This window comes from Neopsephotus bourkii, unplaced genomic scaffold, assembly GCF_033783945.1.
Source record: "Neopsephotus bourkii isolate Nb327-2 ecotype Australia unplaced genomic scaffold, CSIRO-AGI_Nbou_v1 NB_335, whole genome shotgun sequence".
NCBI lineage: Eukaryota > Metazoa > Chordata > Aves > Psittaciformes > Psittacidae > Neopsephotus > Neopsephotus bourkii.
The window spans coordinates 401,433-420,801 of NW_026900841.1; the positions used below are offsets into that span (position 1 = coordinate 401,433).

Here is a 19,369-nt window from a genome sequence, read left to right on the forward strand (position 1 = left end):
CCAAAACAACAACAAAACCTCTTCCCTATTCAAAACCAAGTTGGGCTAGTATTAATTTGCACATACAAGCAAACATCCTAGTAAGTGCAAGGCTGCTACAAGTCAGGGCTGCCTGGAAGAAAGCTTCCCTCATCTACCCATCTAGCCTCCAGGAGAAGCTGACAGGATCATCCTGAGCTACAGATAGCTGGCAGGGGTGTTAGGCTAATGCTGGCCAGTTGTGGCACTTGCAGCTCCATCACCCATGGCTGGCAAACGAGCACAGTCACCCCACCCTTAACTTGCTTTCATGGCAGATACCCAGAGCTACTCTGCCCCAGTGTGGCCATCACACATTACACAACCCCCATGGTGGGGGCTTGGAACTGAATGAGCTTTAAGTTCCCTTTCAACCCAAACCATTCTGGTTCATCTCTGATTGTGGGTGTCACACCATGTCAGGTGGGAGCTGGCTGAGCAGAGTGAGACCCTTCTTCTGCTTCATTTCAGGATGATGGAGATGATGGGAGTTTCTTCTCGGGAGACCCCAGTGGAGTTCTGGGTGAGGCATCTCTGTGTGCTGGGGTGCAAGACACAGTGAGAGGAAACCCTTCTGAGCTGTGCTGGAAGGAAGGAAGGAAGGAAGGAAGGAAGGAAGGAAGGAAGGAAGGAAGGAAGGAAGGAAGGAAGGAAAGGAAGGAAGGAAGGAAGGAAGGAAGGAAGGAAGGAAGGAAGGAAGGAAGGAAGGAAGGAAGGAAGGAAGGAAGGAAGGAAGGAAGCCAGGCTAAAATGGGTTGTCTCCTAGTAGCTCACTTGGTGCCACTCTTATTCCTTGGGAAGATTAATTCTGGGGTCTTAAGATTTGGAGGTGTTGGAAGCAGATAAGGGCTTATGCCGGCTCTTGGGTTCCTGTCCAGGTTGGTCCTCCAGTCTCTGCAGGGCTGCACGGGAAGGGTCCTGTTTCAGACTGGTGTTTGGGCTGCACATGCAGATGAGAATCACAGCTGAAAAACTTTCTGCATTTCTTACACACTTGGGAATAAAACCAGCTGAGAACAAGTTGCTGTGGTTCCTCTTTTGTAAGAGAGGCTGTAGAGCACCTGCTGGCATGGGAATAACGGCACTTTATGGTTACATTGCTTTCCTAGGCCCTGTGTGGCCTCTTGTTCCATGGGACAGGTGGGCTTTAGGTAGAAAAGGCTGTTTGCGCTTCCCCTGCCTGGGCTAAGCTGGGAGCTGTGTGCTGCCCAATAAGGCCAAGCTGGAAAGGGGCTGTTCTCACCCACTGTGTGACCATCCCTGGTGCTTTGCTGGCTGGTGCGGGTGTAGCAGCAGCTTCTCTGCCCCAGGATTGCCCAGCATTGCTGCTTCAGGCCTCAGGAGGTTTCTTGCCCACAGTACACTCAGGAACCTTTTTGGGCTTGTTGCCAGAGGGCCAACAGCCCACTATTGTTCAAAGGGAAGATTAGAGGCTGTGTTTTGTGGTGGGGCAGATAGAGGCAACAGGGTTCAATGCTGGGCACAGCATGGCACAGGTTTCCTCCTGTTTGCCTTTTGGGGATTTTCAGTCCGGTCACAGCCTCTGCTGGGATCTTCCCTTTCCTGTAATTCCTGCACTTGGCAGGAATGCTGCCCTGATGCCATGGGGAGGGTTGTGGCCTCTCTTGGTTACACCTTGGTGCATGGGTAAGAAAGGCAGAACTGATGCCTCTGCTCCCTCCCTTGGAGAGTGCTCCCGGAGGAGGTTTGTGGGGCTGAAGGTGTTTCAGTGGGGTTCTGGGGCTCTCATGTATGGTCCTGCCATGGCTGCTGAGTCTTGAGCCTCCTCGCCCTGGCTAAGGGTGCCTGACCCTGAGTATATCACCACTGGGGTCACCGGATGCTGGCTAAGCTTTTCCAGGGTGGGGAGCAAAGGCTTTGACCCTGCTTGGTGCCTCTCTGGAGGGTGGTGGGTCCCAGGAGGACAGCCAGGGGAAGAAAGACCATCACTGATGCGAGGCTGGTCCCTGTGGGCTTGGGCGAGCAGCAGAATGAAACCTCCCTTGCTGGGTGAGGATGGTGCTGGTGGCTTGTTTTCTGCTCAGGACGCACTAGAGGTCTCTTCCTGATCAGGACACGGCTGTGGGGATGCCTGTAGGGAGCCCCAGCTCTGTCCTGGTGAGGTGAATTCCCATAGCCCAGGGACACCCCTTGTGCCTCCGGTGCCAGCACAAAGGCTCTGGGGACAAAGTGTTGTTTGGGGTTTTTATCTTTAAATTGAACAGGTTTTTCTCTCTTTCCAGTGTCCTCACTGAGTAACTCTGGAGCTACCAGCCCTTCCCTCCCCAGCGCTGTGCGATGCTCAGCACAGCCCCAGGGTGATGCAGGAGGTGACTGGCAGTGCTGTAACACCAGGGATTGCATCACCAGCATGGGACACACCGTGTGGCACAAGCCAGTCCCACGGCACCAAGAGGCGGTGAAGGGTTCTGGGGTGCACAGTGGGGCCAGCAGCACTTTGGTGACACTGACCCACTGGGCTGGTGGGTACAGTTCGGAGATGGTGCCAAGTGGAGGCCACCCGATGTACCTCCCCTGCCACAGCACGTGGCCATGGGCTCCTGCGCGTCTCCCAGGGGGAGTGTTTTTTTAAGCTGGCTTTTGGGGACAGTGTTTTTTGCTTCTTTCTCTCCTCCAAGCCTGGCAACTTTGGCAGGAGACAGTTCATCCCAGACAATCTCCAAAATGGCTCAGGAAGGAGCGATCTGGGCTCCCCCTCACCTGCTCCCGCAGCGTGACTTGTGGCCAAGGCTTTTCCATGTTGGCAACACGCATCAGCGGATGAGTCACAGGCAGTTGCCTCCCCTGCCTGCGGCCGTGCCCGGTTTCACTTTCCTTCTTGCACCCAGAACTTCCCATATACCGGAATTTCTTGTCTGAGGCATTCCAGTGGCTGTGCTGGGCTGTGTGCATTGAGGAGGGAGCTCCATCACTACCCCTCTCCCAGCACAGCACTGCCTGCAGGTGGGGCTGGGAACCACCAGGGCTGGAGCGATGTCTGCGGCAGATCCCCACCACCCTGCAGACCCCATAGGGCACAGCATGGTGTCCCCAGCTCGTGCTGGCTTTGGGATCCCTGTGCAGTCATGGCAGGAGCTGACACAAGCACCTCTGCGAGAGCCGTGCCCAATACAGCCAGGCTTTGGTGGTGGGGCTGGGACTGGGGTGTGCTGGAGCATGGCACTGCTGTGTGAGGTGTTTGCCGGGGTGCCGATGCCCAGCATAGCGAGACCGCGTCCCACTAGTGACAATCCCTCGCTGCTGCTCAGCTACATCTGGGGGCAAGTGGAACATGTGCATCCAAGCAAGGTGCCTAGGAGACCTTGATGAGGTACTGGCACAGGGTGCCCAGAGAAGCTGTGTCTGCCCACCCCTGACAGTGTTCAAGGCCAGGTTGGATGGGGATTAGCTATAATGTCCCTTCCAACCCAAACCGGTCTGTGATGGTACGATTCTATGATCTTTAGCCTTTCATCGCAGCCAGCCTGAGTGCTGGAACTGTGCTTGTGGCCCCAGTTTCACTGCTCAGCTTTCGCTTTTCCTTCATTCCTCTGGATCTCCTTGTGCCTGCATGAAGACATGAGGTTTTGTTTACTTCTCCAACCAGAAATGACGCTCGAGAGCTAAAAGCCACAGTGGTGGGAAAGAGAAGCCAAACTGGGTCCCACAAGGATGTGATGCTGCTCTGGGACTTGACGGGCGACCTGAGTATCCCCAGCCCTGTCCTTGGCAGGGGCCTGTGGCAGTGGTTTGTAGTGGGTCTGTGTGCATGCCAGGGCCGTCTTCCAGCCCTGCTCTGGGTCCTGAGGGTGCAGATGAGGCCATCCCAGCACAGCAGGCACTGGACATCACCTTGGTGTGGGACGTCACTCTCTGGGTGCTGTGGACCTTGCTCCAGTCCCACTGGTGGCTGCTGGAGATGCCAAAAGACCCCGGCCTGGCCCATACCTTGGTTTGGAGGAAGAAACACCCCACAGAAACTGCCCTATGATCTGGCTGGCCTCCACCATGTGAGACCCTGAGCCACCATCACTCTCCTGCTTCTCCACTGAGACCTGAAGAGTTCCAGGCAGGGCCTGGACCTGCTTCCTCCCCTTTCTCCCTGGGGCCACATTTATTTTTACATCCATTGGGATTTTCTGATGAGGTGCCACCTATTAGCCTAGAGAAGCTGTGGCTGCCCCATCCCTGGCAGTGTTCAAGGCCAGGTTGGACACAGGGGCTTGGGGCAACCTGGTCTTGTGGAATGTGTCCCTGCCCCCTGCAAAGGTTGGAACTGGATGAGCTTTAAGGTTCCTTCCAGCTCAAACCAGTCTGGGATTCCATCCCAGCTGAGCTGTACCTTACCTCGGTGACGGAGGTGATGGTTAATTTTGCTGTTTGGGCTTTTATTTCATAGTTGTATTGATTGTGAACTCATTGCAGTGAATAAATCTTAGTCTTATAAACCTGTTCATTTCTGGCGGGAGGCAGAGGTTGAAGACAGTGCCATGGTCTTGCTGACTGGAGGGCACTGAACCCTGGCTGGGGCTCAGGCTCTATAGCAGAAGAGGCTGGTGTGGGAGCCTGGTCCAGCAGCAATATGTCTGTGACATGCTGTGGAAGAAACCCTGATGGGAATGTCATGAAGCTCAGCAAGGAGAAAGACAAAGTCCAGGCTGTGCTGGTGACTGCCCACATTGAAAGCAGCTCGACAGGAAATGCCCTGGAGGTCCTGGTGGGTGCCAGGTTGAACATTGTATTGATTGTGAACTCATTGCAGTGAATAAATCTTAGTCTTATAAACCTGTTCATTTCTGGCGGAGAAGGACCATGAAGATACCTGTTCCAACCCGCTGCCATGGCAGGATGAGTTTTAAGGTTCTTTTCAACCTGACTTCCCAGCATCTCCCTCCTGGCATCCCCTACATCAGCCTGCAGAGGAAGCTAAAGCACTGCTGGCTCACATGCCAGGGACACCTTCCACTGCCTGTCTCCACCTCTCTGACCTGAGAAAATAAATTGAACAAAGTTCATGTCTGTTCATGGTCCTTCTCTGGGTCTCCCGACTGAGTTGCTTCCTTCAAAGGTCCATGCTCATCCTGACCTGCAGTTTCGTGGTTAAATCAATCAGGTATCTTCTGAGAGCCCCTGGGGTGGTCAAACCAGGAGCTTGCCCAGCCCGTGCCAGGACATGAGCATCGCATTAGGCTGTGTGTTCCTCCAGGCCTCATGTCCTGTTTCGCACCACCCAACACAGGTGGCCAGAGGGCTCCTGTCCCAAGGGCCACCACCACAGCATTCATCTGTCACCAGAGGCAACCCGGGGGGGCATTTGGGGTGTCTCCAGGCAGCTGGAGGTGAACATGAGTGCCAAAGGTTTGTGATTTACTTGCAAATGCTCAAAAGTTCACCCAGTATCCTTCCTCCTCCCCAGTACCTCACTTTTCCAAAGGGATGAAGTTACAGTGAAGTGTATTCAAAAGATAGGATGGCAGCTCATCTGTTTATAAAATTTGTTTTATTCTGCATATTAAATAGCATGTAAGAAATAACTTATACAGGCAAATATATATAATGTACTCTGTAATAAATAGCAGATAAAAATAGATTTCTTTTAAAAACAATCCATGTTTTGAAAACCAGCAAAACAAAGATACTCAATAAATACATTTCTTTACCTCCTCCCGAGTCATTTATAAGTACATAATAAACCCCAATAATTTAACAGACTATGAAAAAGAATTGCTTCCTGAGCTCACATAAATAAGAAAAATGCGTAAATAGGAAATTACAGTCCAGTGATGCAGTAAAGATCGTTCTTCCCAGCCCTCGAGACATCCTTTGGGGCTGGTGAGCACCATTCCATGCCGTGCCATGCTGTGCCATTCCACCGGCAGGAACTAAGTGCATTGCTCCTGGAGGGCTGCACACCGCAGGTCGTTCAGCACTTGGAAGAGGTGAAGGATGGCTGAGGCCTCCAGGCAGCCGGCAGTCTCCTGTGGTGGGGAGAAGGGTTAGATTTGCACCGTAGAGGTGCAGCAGCCCCATGCAGCGTGGAGCTCGTAACACCCCAGAGCCCCCTGCCCTGACTTACTGTTTCCTTGGCCATCTGCAGCCTCTGCAGCCAGTGCCGCAGTTTCCCGGAGGGATGATAAGAAGTAGCCTCCATGGCCACCTACAATAGAGCAGCTGAGTAAGGACCAGAGCTGACCTGGGTGCATGGGGTGCATGGGCCGGGGGACTTGGAGGGACACTCACACAGCCTCGCAGGTCCTCCCGGGCCTGGGTGAGGAAGGCCAGGGGCTGCTGGCGCAGCTCCGCGAGCCTGGGCGCAGCTGGGAGCGCCAGCACAGTAATGGCCAGGTCCAGCTCAGCTTCCACCAGCATCACTCGGTCGGGCACCTGTGGGCAGCAGTGTCCTGGTTAGGCACCCTCACTGCCAGGGGTGGCAATGTGCTGGAGGATGGGGTCTCAAAGACCGCCCATGGTGCGGATGGACAGAGCTGGTACGGGGAGGTCCTGGCTGGAGGGGGCCGTACCCCCTTCTTACATCATTGCCGCGCTCTTACCGACAGCTCCGGCGTGCTCCACTTCCGATGGAAGAGCCTGGTGTTGCATTTCTGGCCCGATAGCAGCATGATGTCCTCCTGCAAGCACAAACCAAGCGGGACATCGAAAAAATGTCATCTGCACTTCTGGCGATGTTGTGCAAACCTGATCAGCCTTGAGGGGGTTGAAACCAGGTTGAAGTTTGGCTGGCAAGCTTCTTGTCCCCAAACTCCCTTGGGAAACATCCTCCTTGTGCCCAGACTGCTGCAGAAAGCATCCACCTTGTCAGTCAGGGTCTTGAATTTGGCATCCCCTCTGCCTTGCCCCCTCCAGCTCACAGCTCCCTGTTGCTAGCCCTACTCACAAAGTGCTCCTTCATCTTCTGCACGGCCTTCAGCTCATGGGGCACGAGGAACTGGTACTTGGAGAGGCTGCATCTCCTCTTCAGGGCATCCTGGGGGATGGCAGCCCCGAGGCTGGTCCCTACCACCAGCGCCAGCAGGAGGATGAAGCTGAGGGACAGCATCGTGCTGACGAGAGCCTGACAGTGAGCAGGTGATGATGGATGGGGTGAGGAGCTTGTGGAGCCAGAAGCCACAGAAGACACAGCACAGCGCTGCGGGCTGGATCCCTGTTTGTACTGCTGCAGGCAGTGAACTCAGCTGCGGGCAGTCGGGTTGGGGGCTGGTGCTGGGGAGCTGCTTCACCTCCCTTCTCTGCTTCATCTCCACGGCTTTTTATGCTGCCCCGACGGCACATTCAGGTGGCAGGAAAATCCACAGCCTGTCGGCGCTAGAAACTGGAAAGTGAAAGCGGCGGCTGAGGGAATCCCGCCTCTCCCTGCCGCCTCGACAGAGCAGCATGGCAGCACCTGGAGAGCAGGGGGATGCTCGGGCTGCCGCCAGCGCACTCTCCATGAAGCTGAACGGGGAGACGCTGCTGCCACGTCGAGTGGTGCAGAGGTGCTGGCGAGCTCAGGGAGCCCCGGCCGTGACCCAGCCTGGCACATGCTGAGAGCTATGGGAGTCCCCAGGCTCACAGCCCAGTGGGCACAGTGGGCTCGGAGGGTCCCGCTGCCTCCTGAGCAGCAGCAGCACTTCGTGCCTCAGTTTCCCCGTGGGAAGCGCAGCACAACAGCTGTGGCAGGGAGGGGACGGAAGCAACAGCCAGAGCGGGCACTGCACAATGCAGCTTGCGGGCACCTCTGGGTTATGCAGACAGATCAGGTTCATGACAAAAAGCAGGAAAACAGGTGAAAGCAGAAGTACTTCCACAGTGGTTTCCAGGTGGGATGTAGAGCTCTGCAAGGAGGCTGCTGGAAATGAGTGGGGCTGCCAGCGCCACCAGCGCTGGATGGGGTTTCCTCCCTGCTTAGCCTGGAAATGCAGCTTTCATGTGTGGACGTCTCTCTGCTGAGATCCAGAATGATGCCTCCACTCAGCAAAGTCCATCCTTCCTCAAGGTACCCTCCTGCGATGTGAAGCCGTCGCTGCTGGGCTTTCATTTTATGCATTCATCAAGCATTAAAGATTCAAAATTAGCGCAATGCCTGTATCCAGAAAGCAAACCTGCAGTGAGGCAGCAAGAGGCACAAACACACTTTGCAGTGCCTCACGTGGTGGCCGTAGAGGTCACTGCTCCGGAAGGACCCGAATTTTAATGCTCCTATTTGGAAACAAACTGCCAACCTCAAAGGGTCAAAGCAAATGCGCTAAGTCCTTACACAAGGCCATGGGAAGGTACAGCTATGGTGGGCACACCACCACAGAGGTGCTCTACTGAGGCGTGGAGTTGGGCTGGGACTTCTGGACATCGTCCAGTCCAACCGCTCCTCAAGCAGGGTCAGCCAGCACAGGCTGCCCAGGGCTGTGTCTGGTTTTGATGGAGACTCCACAGTTTCTCTGGGTAACCTGTGCCAGCGTCTCACCACCCTCACAGAAACAGTGTTTCTTCACGTTCACGTGGACTTCCATGTGTCTCAGGTTGTGCCCACTGTCTGCTCTCCCGTCAGTAGGCAACACCAAGAGCCCCAGAGCCTTCTCTTCCCAGGCTGAACAGTCCCAGCTCCCTCAGCCTTTCCTCACAGGGGAGATGCTCCAGACCCTTCATCATCCTCGTGGTCCATTACTGGACTCTCTCCAGTCTGTTCGTGTCTCTCTTGCACTGGTGAGCCCAGGACTGGACCCAGCACTCCAGGAGTGGCCTCACCAGGGCTGAGCAGAGGGGAAAGATCGCTTCCCTTGGTCTGCTTGGAACACTCCTCAAGCAGCCCCGGACATCATCCACCTTCTGTGCTACAAGGACACGCATCTGGCTCATGTTCAACCTGGCACCCACCAGGACCTCCAGGGCATTTCCTGTCGAGCTGCTTTCAATGTGGGCAGTCACCAGCACAGCCTGGACTTTGTCTTTCTCCTTGCTGAGCTTCATGACATTCCCATCAGGGTTTCTTCCACAGCATGTCACAGACATATTGCTGCTGGACCAGGCTCCCACACCAGCCTCTTCTGCTATAGAGCCTGAGCCCCAGCCAGGGTTCAGTGCCCTCCAGTCAGCAAGACCATGGCACTGTCTTCAACCTCTGCCTCCCGCCAGAAATGAACAGGTTTATAAGACTAAGATTTATTCACTGCAATGAGTTCACAATCAATACAACTATGAAATAAAAGCCCAAACAGCAAAATTAACCATCACCTCCGTCACCGAGGTAAGGTACAGCTCAGCTGGGATGGAATCCCAGACTGGTTTGAGCTGGAAGGAACCTTAAAGCTCATCCAGTTCCAACCTTTGCAGGGGGCAGGGACACATTCCACAAGACCAGGTTGCCCCAAGCCCCTGTGTCCAACCTGGCCTTGAACACTGCCAGGGATGGGGCAGCCACAGCTTCTCTAGGCTAATAGGTGGCACCTCATCAGAAAATCCCAATGGATGTAAAAATAAATGTGGCCCCAGGGAGAAAGGGGAGGAAGCAGGTCCAGGCCCTGCCTGGAACTCTTCAGGTCTCAGTGGAGAAGCAGGAGAGTGATGGTGGCTCAGGGTCTCACATGGTGGAGGCCAGCCAGATCATAGGGCAGTTTCTGTGGGGTGTTTCTTCCTCCAAACCAAGGTATGGGCCAGGCCGGGGTCTTTTGGCATCTCCAGCAGCCACCAGTGGGACTGGAGCAAGGTCCACAGCACCCAGAGAGTGACGTCCCACACCAAGGTGATGTCCAGTGCCTGCTGTGCTGGGATGGCCTCATCTGCACCCTCAGGACCCAGAGCAGGGCTGGAAGACGGCCCTGGCATGCACACAGACCCACTACAAACCACTGCCACAGGCCCCTGCCAAGGACAGGGCTGGGGATACTCAGGTCGCCCGTCAAGTCCCAGAGCAGCATCACATCCTTGTGGGACCCAGTTTGGCTTCTCTTTCCCACCACTGTGGCTTTTAGCTCTCGAGCGTCATTTCTGGTTGGAGAAGTAAACAAAACCTCATGTCTTCATGCAGGCACAAGGAGATCCAGAGGAATGAAGGAAAAGCGAAAGCTGAGCAGTGAAACTGGGGCCACAAGCACAGTTCCAGCACTCAGGCTGGCTGCGATGAAAGGCTAAAGATCATAGAATCGTACCATCACAGACCGGTTTGGGTTGGAAGGGACATTATAGCTAATCCCCATCCAACCTGGCCTTGAACACTGTCAGGGGTGGGCAGACACAGCTTCTCTGGGCACCCTGTGCCAGTACCTCATCAAGGTCTCCTAGGCACCTTGCTTGGATGCACATGTTCCACTTGCCCCCAGATGTAGCTGAGCAGCAGCGAGGGATTGTCACTAGTGGGACGCGGTCTCGCTATGCTGGGCATCGGCACCCCGGCAAACACCTCACACAGCAGTGCCATGCTCCAGCACACCCCAGTCCCAGCCCCACCACCAAAGCCTGGCTGTATTGGGCACGGCTCTCGCAGAGGTGCTTGTGTCAGCTCCTGCCATGACTGCACAGGGATCCCAAAGCCAGCACGAGCTGGGGACACTATGCTGTGCCCTATGGGGTCTGCAGGGTGGTGGGGATCTGCCGCAGACATCGCTCCAGCCCTGGTGGTTCCCAGCCCCACCTGCAGGCAGTGCTGTGCTGGGAGAGGGGTAGTGATGGAGCTCCCTCCTCAATGCACACAGCCCAGCACAGCCACTGGAATGCCTCAGACAAGAAATTCCGGTATATGGGAAGTTCTGGGTGCAAGAAGGAAAGTGAAACCGGGCACGGCCGCAGGCAGGGGAGGCAACTGCCTGTGACTCATCCGCTGATGCGTGTTGCCAACATGGAAAAGCCTTGGCCACAAGTCACGCTGCGGGAGCAGGTGAGGGGGAGCCCAGATCGCTCCTTCCTGAGCCATTTTGGAGATTGTCTGGGATGAACTGTCTCCTGCCAAAGTTGCCAGGCTTGGAGGAGAGAAAGAAGCAAAAAACACTGTCCCCAAAAGCCAGCTTAAAAAAACACTCCCCCTGGGAGACGCGCAGGAGCCCATGGCCACGTGCTGTGGCAGGGGAGGTACATCGGGTGGCCTCCACTTGGCACCATCTCCGAACTGTACCCACCAGCCCAGTGGGTCAGTGTCACCAAAGTGCTGCTGGCCCCACTGTGCACCCCAGAACCCTTCACCACCTCTTGGTGCCGTGGGACTGGCTTGTGCCACACGGTGTGTCCCATGCTGGTGATGCAATCCCTGGTGTTACAGCACTGCCAGTCACCTCCTGCATCACCCTGGAGCTGTGCTGAGCATCGCACAGCGCTGGGGAGGGAAGGGCTGGTAGCTCCAGAGTTACTCAGTGAGGACACTGGAAAGAGAGAAAAACCTGTTCAATTTAAAGATAAAAACCCCAAACAACACTTTGTCCCCAGAGCCTTTGTGCTGGCACCGGAGGCACAAGGGGTGTCCCTGGGCTATGGGAATTCACCTCACCAGGACAGAGCTGGGGCTCCCTACAGGCATCCCCACAGCCGTGTCCTGATCAGGAAGAGACCTCTAGTGCGTCCTGAGCAGAAAACAAGCCACCAGCACCATCCTCACTCAGCAAGGGAGGTTTCATTCTGCTGCTCGCCCAAGCCCACAGGGACCAGCCTCGCATCAGTGATGGTCTTTCTTCCCCTGGCTGTCCTCCTGGGACCCACCACCCTCCAGAGAGGCACCAAGCAGGGTCAAAGCCTTTGCTCCCCACCCTGGAAAAGCTTAGCCAGCATCCGGTGACCCCAGTGGTGATATACTCAGGGTCAGGCACCCTTAGCCAGGGCGAGGAGGCTCAAGACTCAGCAGCCATGGCAGGACCATACATGAGAGCCCCAGAACCCCACTGAAACACCTTCAGCCCCACAAACCTCCTCCGGGAGCACTCTCCAAGGGAGGGAGCAGAGGCATCAGTTCTGCCTTTCTTACCCATGCACCAAGGTGTAACCAAGAGAGGCCACAACCCTCCCCATGGCATCAGGGCAGCATTCCTGCCAAGTGCAGGAATTACAGGAAAGGGAAGATCCCAGCAGAGGCTGTGACCGGACTGAAAATCCCCAAAAGGCAAACAGGAGGAAACCTGTGCCATGCTGTGCCCAGCATTGAACCCTGTTGCCTCTATCTGCCCCACCACAAAACACAGCCTCTAATCTTCCCTTTGAACAATAGTGGGCTGTTGGCCCTCTGGCAACAAGCCCAAAAAGGTTCCTGAGTGTACTGTGGGCAAGAAACCTCCTGAGGCCTGAAGCAGCAATGCTGGGCAATCCTGGGGCAGAGAAGCTGCTGCTACACCCGCACCAGCCAGCAAAGCACCAGGGATGGTCACACAGTGGGTGAGAACAGCCCCTTTCCAGCTTGGCCTTATTGGGCAGCACACAGCTCCCAGCTTAGCCCAGGCAGGGGAAGCGCAAACAGCCTTTTCTACCTAAAGCCCACCTGTCCCATGGAACAAGAGGCCACACAGGGCCTAGGAAAGCAATGTAACCATAAAGTGCCGTTATTCCCATGCCAGCAGGTGCTCTACAGCCTCTCTTACAAAAGAGGAACCACAGCAACTTGTTCTCAGCTGGTTTTATTCCCAAGTGTGTAAGAAATGCAGAAAGTTTTTCAGCTGTGATTCTCATCTGCATGTGCAGCCCAAACACCAGTCTGAAACAGGACCCTTCCCGTGCAGCCCTGCAGAGACTGGAGGACCAACCTGGACAGGAACCCAAGAGCCGGCATAAGCCCTTATCTGCTTCCAACACCTCCAAATCTTAAGACCCCAGAATTAATCTTCCCAAGGAATAAGAGTGGCACCAAGTGAGCTACTAGGAGACAACCCATTTTAGCCTGGCTTCCTTCCTTCCTTCCTTCCTTCCTTCCTTCCTTCCTTCCTTCCAGCACAGCTCAGAAGGGTTTCCTCTCACTGTGTCTTGCACCCCAGCACACAGAGATGCCTCACCCAGAACTCCACTGGGGTCTCCTGAGAAGAAACTCCCATCATCTCCATCATCCTGAAATGAAGCAGAAGAAGGGTCTCACTCTGCTCAGCCAGCTCCCACCTGACATGGTGTGACACCCACAATCAGAGATGAACCAGAATGGTTTGGGTTGAAAGGGAACTTAAAGCTCATCCAGTTCCAAGCCCCTGCCACGGGCATGGGCACCTTCCACTAGATCAGGTTGCTCCAAGCCCCTGTGTCCAACCTGGCCTTGAACACTGCCAGGGATGGGGCAGCCACAGTTTCTCTGGGTACCCTGTGCCAGCGCCTCAGCACCCTCACAGGGAAGAGCTTCTGCCTAAGAGCTCATCTCAATCTCCCCTGTTCTGGCAGGTTAAAGCCATTCCCTGTGTCCTGTCCCTACAGACCCTTGTCCAAACCCCCTCTTCAGGTTTCTTGCGGCCCCTTTGGGCAGTGGAGCAGCTCTAAGGTCCCCCCTTAAGGAGCCTTCTCTTGTCCAGGCTGAACCAGCCCAGCTCTCTCAGCCTGTCTCTAGAGCAGAGCTGCTCCAGGCCTCGCAGCATCTCCGTGGCCTCCTCTGGACTTGCTCCAACAGCTCCATTTCCCTCTTGTGTTGACCAGAACTGTTTGAGTGTGACCATCCAGCTAATTCTTTATTCACCAAGTTGTTCATACATCACATACGTGTCTCCCTCATTTAGAGGCAAGGTTGTCATGGGGGACAGTGTCAAATGCTTTGCATAGCGGTCTTAATGGCAGACACATACACAGAAGTTGTCCTGGTCAGTGAGTAAGTCAGCAGGCACACTTGCCCCTTCCCAGCTTTGCAGCAGGCCCTTGTTGTGGGCCAAAATGGGCTGGTCAAGATGCAAGTGTCAGTGTTTTCTCCTGTCCTCTGCTAGTCAAGAGGATAGCAAAGAAACCCAAGACATCTCTGAGATTAGACTTAACATGGATACATCAGTGCAAGCCCACTGTACAGCTACATGGACTTCAAAAGCTTTTAAGTCAACTGACTCAAATTGATGTCAATAATTCTGTGGTGAGCTGAGGATGTGCTGTTTAATCTCTGATGAGTATCCCTCCACAATGGGGGAAGGAGGGAGCACATCACTGCCCAGCTCACTTCCAGCTTTGAAGGGGTCTCGACAACCTCACCCTCTATGCCCTGCTTGTTTTCCCAAGCAGATTTCTCACCTCTTTTCTGTCTCTTGGAGGAGGGATTTTGCAGCTTCAGGGTCATTCTTCATAAAGGCTTGATATGGAGAAGATGACCCTAAGTAACCCACCACACCAGCGACAGTCATGGGAATTTTATCAAAGATATTGGTAATTCTAGGAGACATGGGGAAGAAAGCAGCATTAAATGGCAAGTTAAATTTTAAAGGGAGTGGAACAAGGACAACGGATTGACAAGGTGGTGAACACTTGTTACCATGAAATACCAACAGATGGAAACAACATCCAATTGTGGCATTTGGTAGGTAAGAAGCTCCAACTGATGCACTACTAGAGAAGCAGAGATGGTTCTAAGGACCATCTAATGTAGCCTGTGACTTGATCAGCCCTTTCAATACAGGCCTATTCCCCTCCAGGAGCCAGGACACCAACACATCTGCACCACTACTGCCAACATGTCCTTTATGCCTGCAGAGTCAGCCCCTACCCCAGGCAGGCACTGGCTCCCTGCAGCTCTTGGCAGGTTCTTTCACTCACGCCGTTGTCCCCCCTTCATCCATTACGTGATCAGCCCAGACCCTCAAATTATCATAATTTACCACAAAAAAAATCCCTAACCCAGTTCTGCCTTGAGCAGGAAGGGCTCTTGCACCCCTTAGACCTCACATGCTGGTCCAGCATAGACCCACATCCAATTCAGCAGAAGTGGAAGTGCAGCCCATGTTGGCCACAATGCAAAGACATGAGCTGGAAGCTGGTAGCTGCCTGCTCTGGCAAACCCAACTCTATCTGGACTGGTGGCAGAGAGAGGAGCGGAGATGCCACCTCCACCCACTGCTGGTGCTGCACTGAGGGGGTTCTGCTCACCTCTTCTTGTCTGGGAATGGCAAGGCCTCGAAGATCTCTTTGTAGTCTTCCAAGACAAGTTTTATTCTGTGATGTGAGTATTTCAAAAGCAGGTCCCAGCACTGTAAAGGCAGTGTATTAAAAAGCAAACACAGCCCTCCTGAAAGCTCTGTTTCACTTGGCCCTAGATCTGATGCATTCATAAATGTACTTTTTTATTAAACACTCTTGGCATTAAAACACACTAAAATCTTTCTTAGCATCAAGAACTTGAGAATACTCCTTTATTATAGAGATAAGGGTCCTGTCCTGCTCCCTGCACTGCTGTTACTCATAGTGGAAAGTCTCCTTTTATCAAGTTATTAAAACACTCTCTGTCAAGAAACATCACTAAAAACCCCCTTTTTCTTAACTTCCCATTCTTTTCACTGTCAACAGAGCAAAAGAAGTCTCTTTTGACAATACCGGCACCCACACACATCTGCTCTGCAGCCCTTCTCTCCACATCAGTCTGCCCTATTAATCCTAATGCACTCTTTTCCTCATCCATCCATCTTGCCATATCCCCCAAGCCCACTACTTTCCTCTCTGCCTCTAAGTACTACACACTTCCCCCTGCTCAGACCAGGAGGGGAAGCCCTGAGGTTTAGGTTTCATCACCTTACCTCCCTGAAGACCTGGGTCAGTTTTTCAGAGCACTTTCCATAGTGCAGACTCATGTCCATGGTGTAGGTGCTGATGGCCACACAACCCCCCTGCCTGACCACACGTTTTGCTTCCCTCATGAACTTCTCAGTATCAAACCAATGCGCAGCGGTGAATGAAGTCAGGAGGTCCACTGAGGCATCCTTGAATGGCAGCTCCTCTGCAGGGCACACACTGGAAGGGGAAGGGAAAAGGGCAGTGTGTAATATGGCAATTACAGCGTAGCACATGAAGTCAGTGGGTATTTCTTGGAGTTGATGATGACCACTTGGGATGCAAGATCATGGCTACTCAAAGTCTAGGATAATGCCCACTCACACCAAGAATTCCACCAAATAGGATTTTCCTTGGTGCCAGCTGGCTGTTATAACAGTCACACTCACAAAACTCCACCTCCACATGAGGACCTGAATTTTGCTGCGACACTCACAGGTAGGAGACATTGGGCATGGAGGGGCCCTCCCTGGCCTCCTGGATCTGTGCTTCGCTGATGTCCATTCCCACCACTTTCTTGAAGTGCTCTGCAAGGAAGCGGGTGCCTTGTCCAGACCCACAGCCGACATCCACCACCAGCTCAGCAGGGTTTATCCTCTGCGGGAAGGAGCGGATGCATCTCAGCAACCTATCACCCTATTTTGGTGCTTTCACTCCATTTCTTCCCCCAGCATCCACACAGGAACAGCCTTGGAACGGTACAACCCGTGGAAAAAGCTCTTCTATGCCCACATCTTGCATTAAGGCCTACTGATCTACCCTTCCCAGTGTCACCAACCAAGGTGACACTCTCATCAAGGCAAATGCCACCACCCCACCAAATGCCACCACCCTGTTTTCCCTTCAGCCTGGCCATACCCCACGCACCTTCTCCTGCAGGTAGCTGAGAATGGTTCGCTGCAGCTCTTTGCCTGGTGCAAACCTGTATTTCTGGTAGATGGCTGCGTGCCCCCTGGCCTCGAACATCTGGGTGGCCATGCTGGGGTGACCTGGAATGTGGGAGGAGGCAGCCAGTCGGGTTTGTCACCACAGGATCCAACTCAGCACGTGACCGTGAGCTCTGGAGTCTCCAGTTGCTGGCAGGGACCCACGGAGGACTTTGCCCATGAGGCTTCAGGCAGAGTGTGAACATGCTCTCCAGGCATTCCTCCCACAAGCTAATATCAAAGCAAACCAGTGGCGTCTGACAAGGAAGAGCCTTCTAGGTTTTTAAACCCTTCTTCTCCTTACTTCTTTGCTTTCCCCATCCACCTGGGTGCCTTCTGAAATAAATCACCACTCCAGCTGGATTGTCTGTGAAATTCGGGGGGACTGAGCAGAGAATCGGAAAAAATCTGACTGCAGAAAAGTTTGCTTTGTTTCTAAAGGAAATCAATGTTTTAGCATTAGCAACACAATCACTGCAACTCCACCCTGCACCTCCTGAACCATCCAGCATTCCTTTTGTCCCTTGCTGCCCCAGAAGTGTCCAAAGTCACTTTTAAATACAGACTCACCCCCACAGGAAGGCGAGCCTGGCCTCACTGCAGGACCCCCCAGGCCTCCCATCACATCAGCCCCACATACACAGCACCATCTGCTCAGCATTCAGAGCTGCTTTCACAGGTACAGCACACAGATCCCTTGCTCAAGCATCAATTTACCCCCCTCCAGGTCCTATAAACCACACTGGGCAGGCTCCCACAAGCCCTTGATGGGCTTGATGATCTTAAAGGTCTTTCCCAACCTAGCTGATTCTATAACACGTTGCTCTTCACATGTCACACTGTACCAGAAGGCTCTTGGCCATATGACTACACCTTGGTAGCGTGAGGACAGAGCCCAGAAGCCTGTCCAAAGGCCTCCCTGCAGCTTGACCAACAACTGCTCCTCTCACATGCTCACAACAAGCAAGGCAGAAGGATGTAACCACAGCGAGTGACACAACTATCGAACCCCAGGCATTAAAGGGTTATTGCATGTCGTGGTGCAAGAAGAGACGCTGAGCTGTCCCCGGCAGGCTACAGCAGCCCTGTCAAAACCCTTTTCGGAGGGGAGCCCTCGAGGTGCCTTCGGTGTGCTCACAGCAGCTTTGTCCCACCAGTAGCCCCCTTTCTCCCAACTCCCCGTGCGGCTTCAACCCTCCTCTTACTGGTCCCAGCCCCGGCAGCTCCCAGCGCGCCTCGCTCCGCTCTGGACAAGGCGGAAGGCCGGCACCGCCCCCCCCCCGGAGCAAGGACCGGAAGACAGCGCTCAGCGCTTCCTCCCCGCCGGGATCCGGCCGCGCTGGAGTTTTTGCGCGGTTCTTGCGCCTGTGATGAGCTACGGACCGCGAGTGGGGGCGCGGGGCGGCGCTGCGCACCCCGGGGAGCGGTGTGAGGGGCAGCAGGTGCTGCAAGGAGTCTCACAGGAGGAGTGACGTGCTGCGAGCACCCCAGAGCTGTACTCACGGGGGTGCTGGTGTCCAGCAGAGAGCAAAGGCACGAGCAGAGCCGTACATGACACCTGCACCGCCTATAGAACACACAGCGTTGGAATTTCAGGACTAGGCAAAGCCCCTCCCCTGGCTTGGGGCAGGATTTTACCCACTTGCCTGCTATAGTAATGGTCATTCCATACAGCGTGAAGCCTGCATGGCCCTGGCTCGCTTGAAACACGCTCCATTCAGTGTGTATTCTGCACAGCACTGTGAATCTATCCTCAGTAACACAAACTTTAAGCCCTTCCTAATGTAAAGAGAAATCAGTGAAACTCCCCCTGGGGACTGCAGATGGAGGCTGCCTTGAAGCAGTTTGCAGCATGGGTTGAAGTTACTGGGGTTGTGTCCTGAGTATTTCATCTGGGTCATCTGCTTTTAATTGTACCTGGGGTGTCTGTATGTATGTGTGTGTGTACCTGCACCAAGGCAAAACATAAGCACCACAAGCCCCCGCATGTTTTTATTACCTGCAATGTCCTGCAGCATCTGGCAAGAGTTCAGCTTCTCTGGGGTTTAGATATTCCCAGTTTTGCCTGTGCTTTTCAGAGAGCAGGGCTGCACACAGGAAGAGATGATGTCCTGGGCTTCAGTCACCTGCCCTCTTTCTAACTCTGAGGTCCTCATAGCACAGGCTGCTCCCATGGGCAATGTACAGATGAGTCTCAACTGATGATCCTGCCAGGGGTGGGGCAGCCGCAGCTTCTCTGGGCAGCCTTGTCAAAACCTCCTACCTTATTTGGGGAAGAGCTGTTCTGGTGTACCCAGAACAGAGCTGTGGCTCTCGGAGCGAGCCTGGCTCTGTAATTGTGCTCATGCCATCACCAGCAGTTAATTTTCTGCCAGAAAAACCTTCCCTCATTTCACAGGCACAACTCTTAACCAGCTTCTTTTCCTGCAGCTACAAAATACATGTTGCAAAACTCATGAACTCCTTTAATTAATTACCCCCATTTCTCAAATGGAAAACAAATCCTAATTTCTTTTCTCCATGACTATATTTTAAACCCAGACACCACAACGCTGAGCCCTTCTGTTTTCTACCTGGGAAGCTTTAAAACTGAGTTTTCTCTTTTCCCTAAAGATGTGCCATTCATCCTCCTTCCCTGCAATTAAGTCAATGTCCCACTCACCTCCAGGTTTCACAGCTCCTACGGCTCTTCCCATAGGATCCCGTGTCCCAGCTGACTGCTACATCCTTTTCAAGGCAGTTGGTAC

At 53.9% G+C, this 19,369-nt stretch overlaps 2 protein-coding genes and 1 long non-coding RNA gene across 3 annotated transcripts in view; all 3 read right to left on the reverse strand.

Moving 5' to 3' along the window:
• LOC133209409 (uncharacterized) overlaps positions 1–19,369 on the reverse strand; it is a 360,513-nt gene that overhangs the window by 258,780 nt on the left and 82,364 nt on the right. The window lies entirely within an intron of this gene.
• LOC133209388 (interferon lambda-3-like) lies at positions 5,732–7,587 on the reverse strand. Its single transcript, XM_061348032.1, has 5 exons — positions 6,914–7,587; positions 6,570–6,647; positions 6,259–6,402; positions 6,095–6,175; positions 5,732–5,996 (listed from the first exon to the last, which is right to left on the reverse strand). Exons 1-5 carry the CDS (start codon positions 7,073–7,075, stop codon positions 5,901–5,903), a joined length of 561 nt encoding a protein of 186 aa, XP_061204016.1. The 5' UTR covers positions 7,076–7,587; the 3' UTR covers positions 5,732–5,900.
• On the reverse strand, positions 12,897–16,706 carry LOC133209405 (putative methyltransferase DDB_G0268948). The gene is made up of 6 exons (XM_061348069.1): positions 16,564–16,706; positions 16,133–16,293; positions 15,663–15,876; positions 15,019–15,119; positions 14,170–14,307; positions 12,897–13,023 (listed from the first exon to the last, which is right to left on the reverse strand). The coding sequence occupies exons 1-6, from the start codon at positions 16,672–16,674 to the stop codon at positions 12,933–12,935; spliced, it is 816 nt and encodes a 271-aa protein (XP_061204053.1). The 5' UTR covers positions 16,675–16,706; the 3' UTR covers positions 12,897–12,932.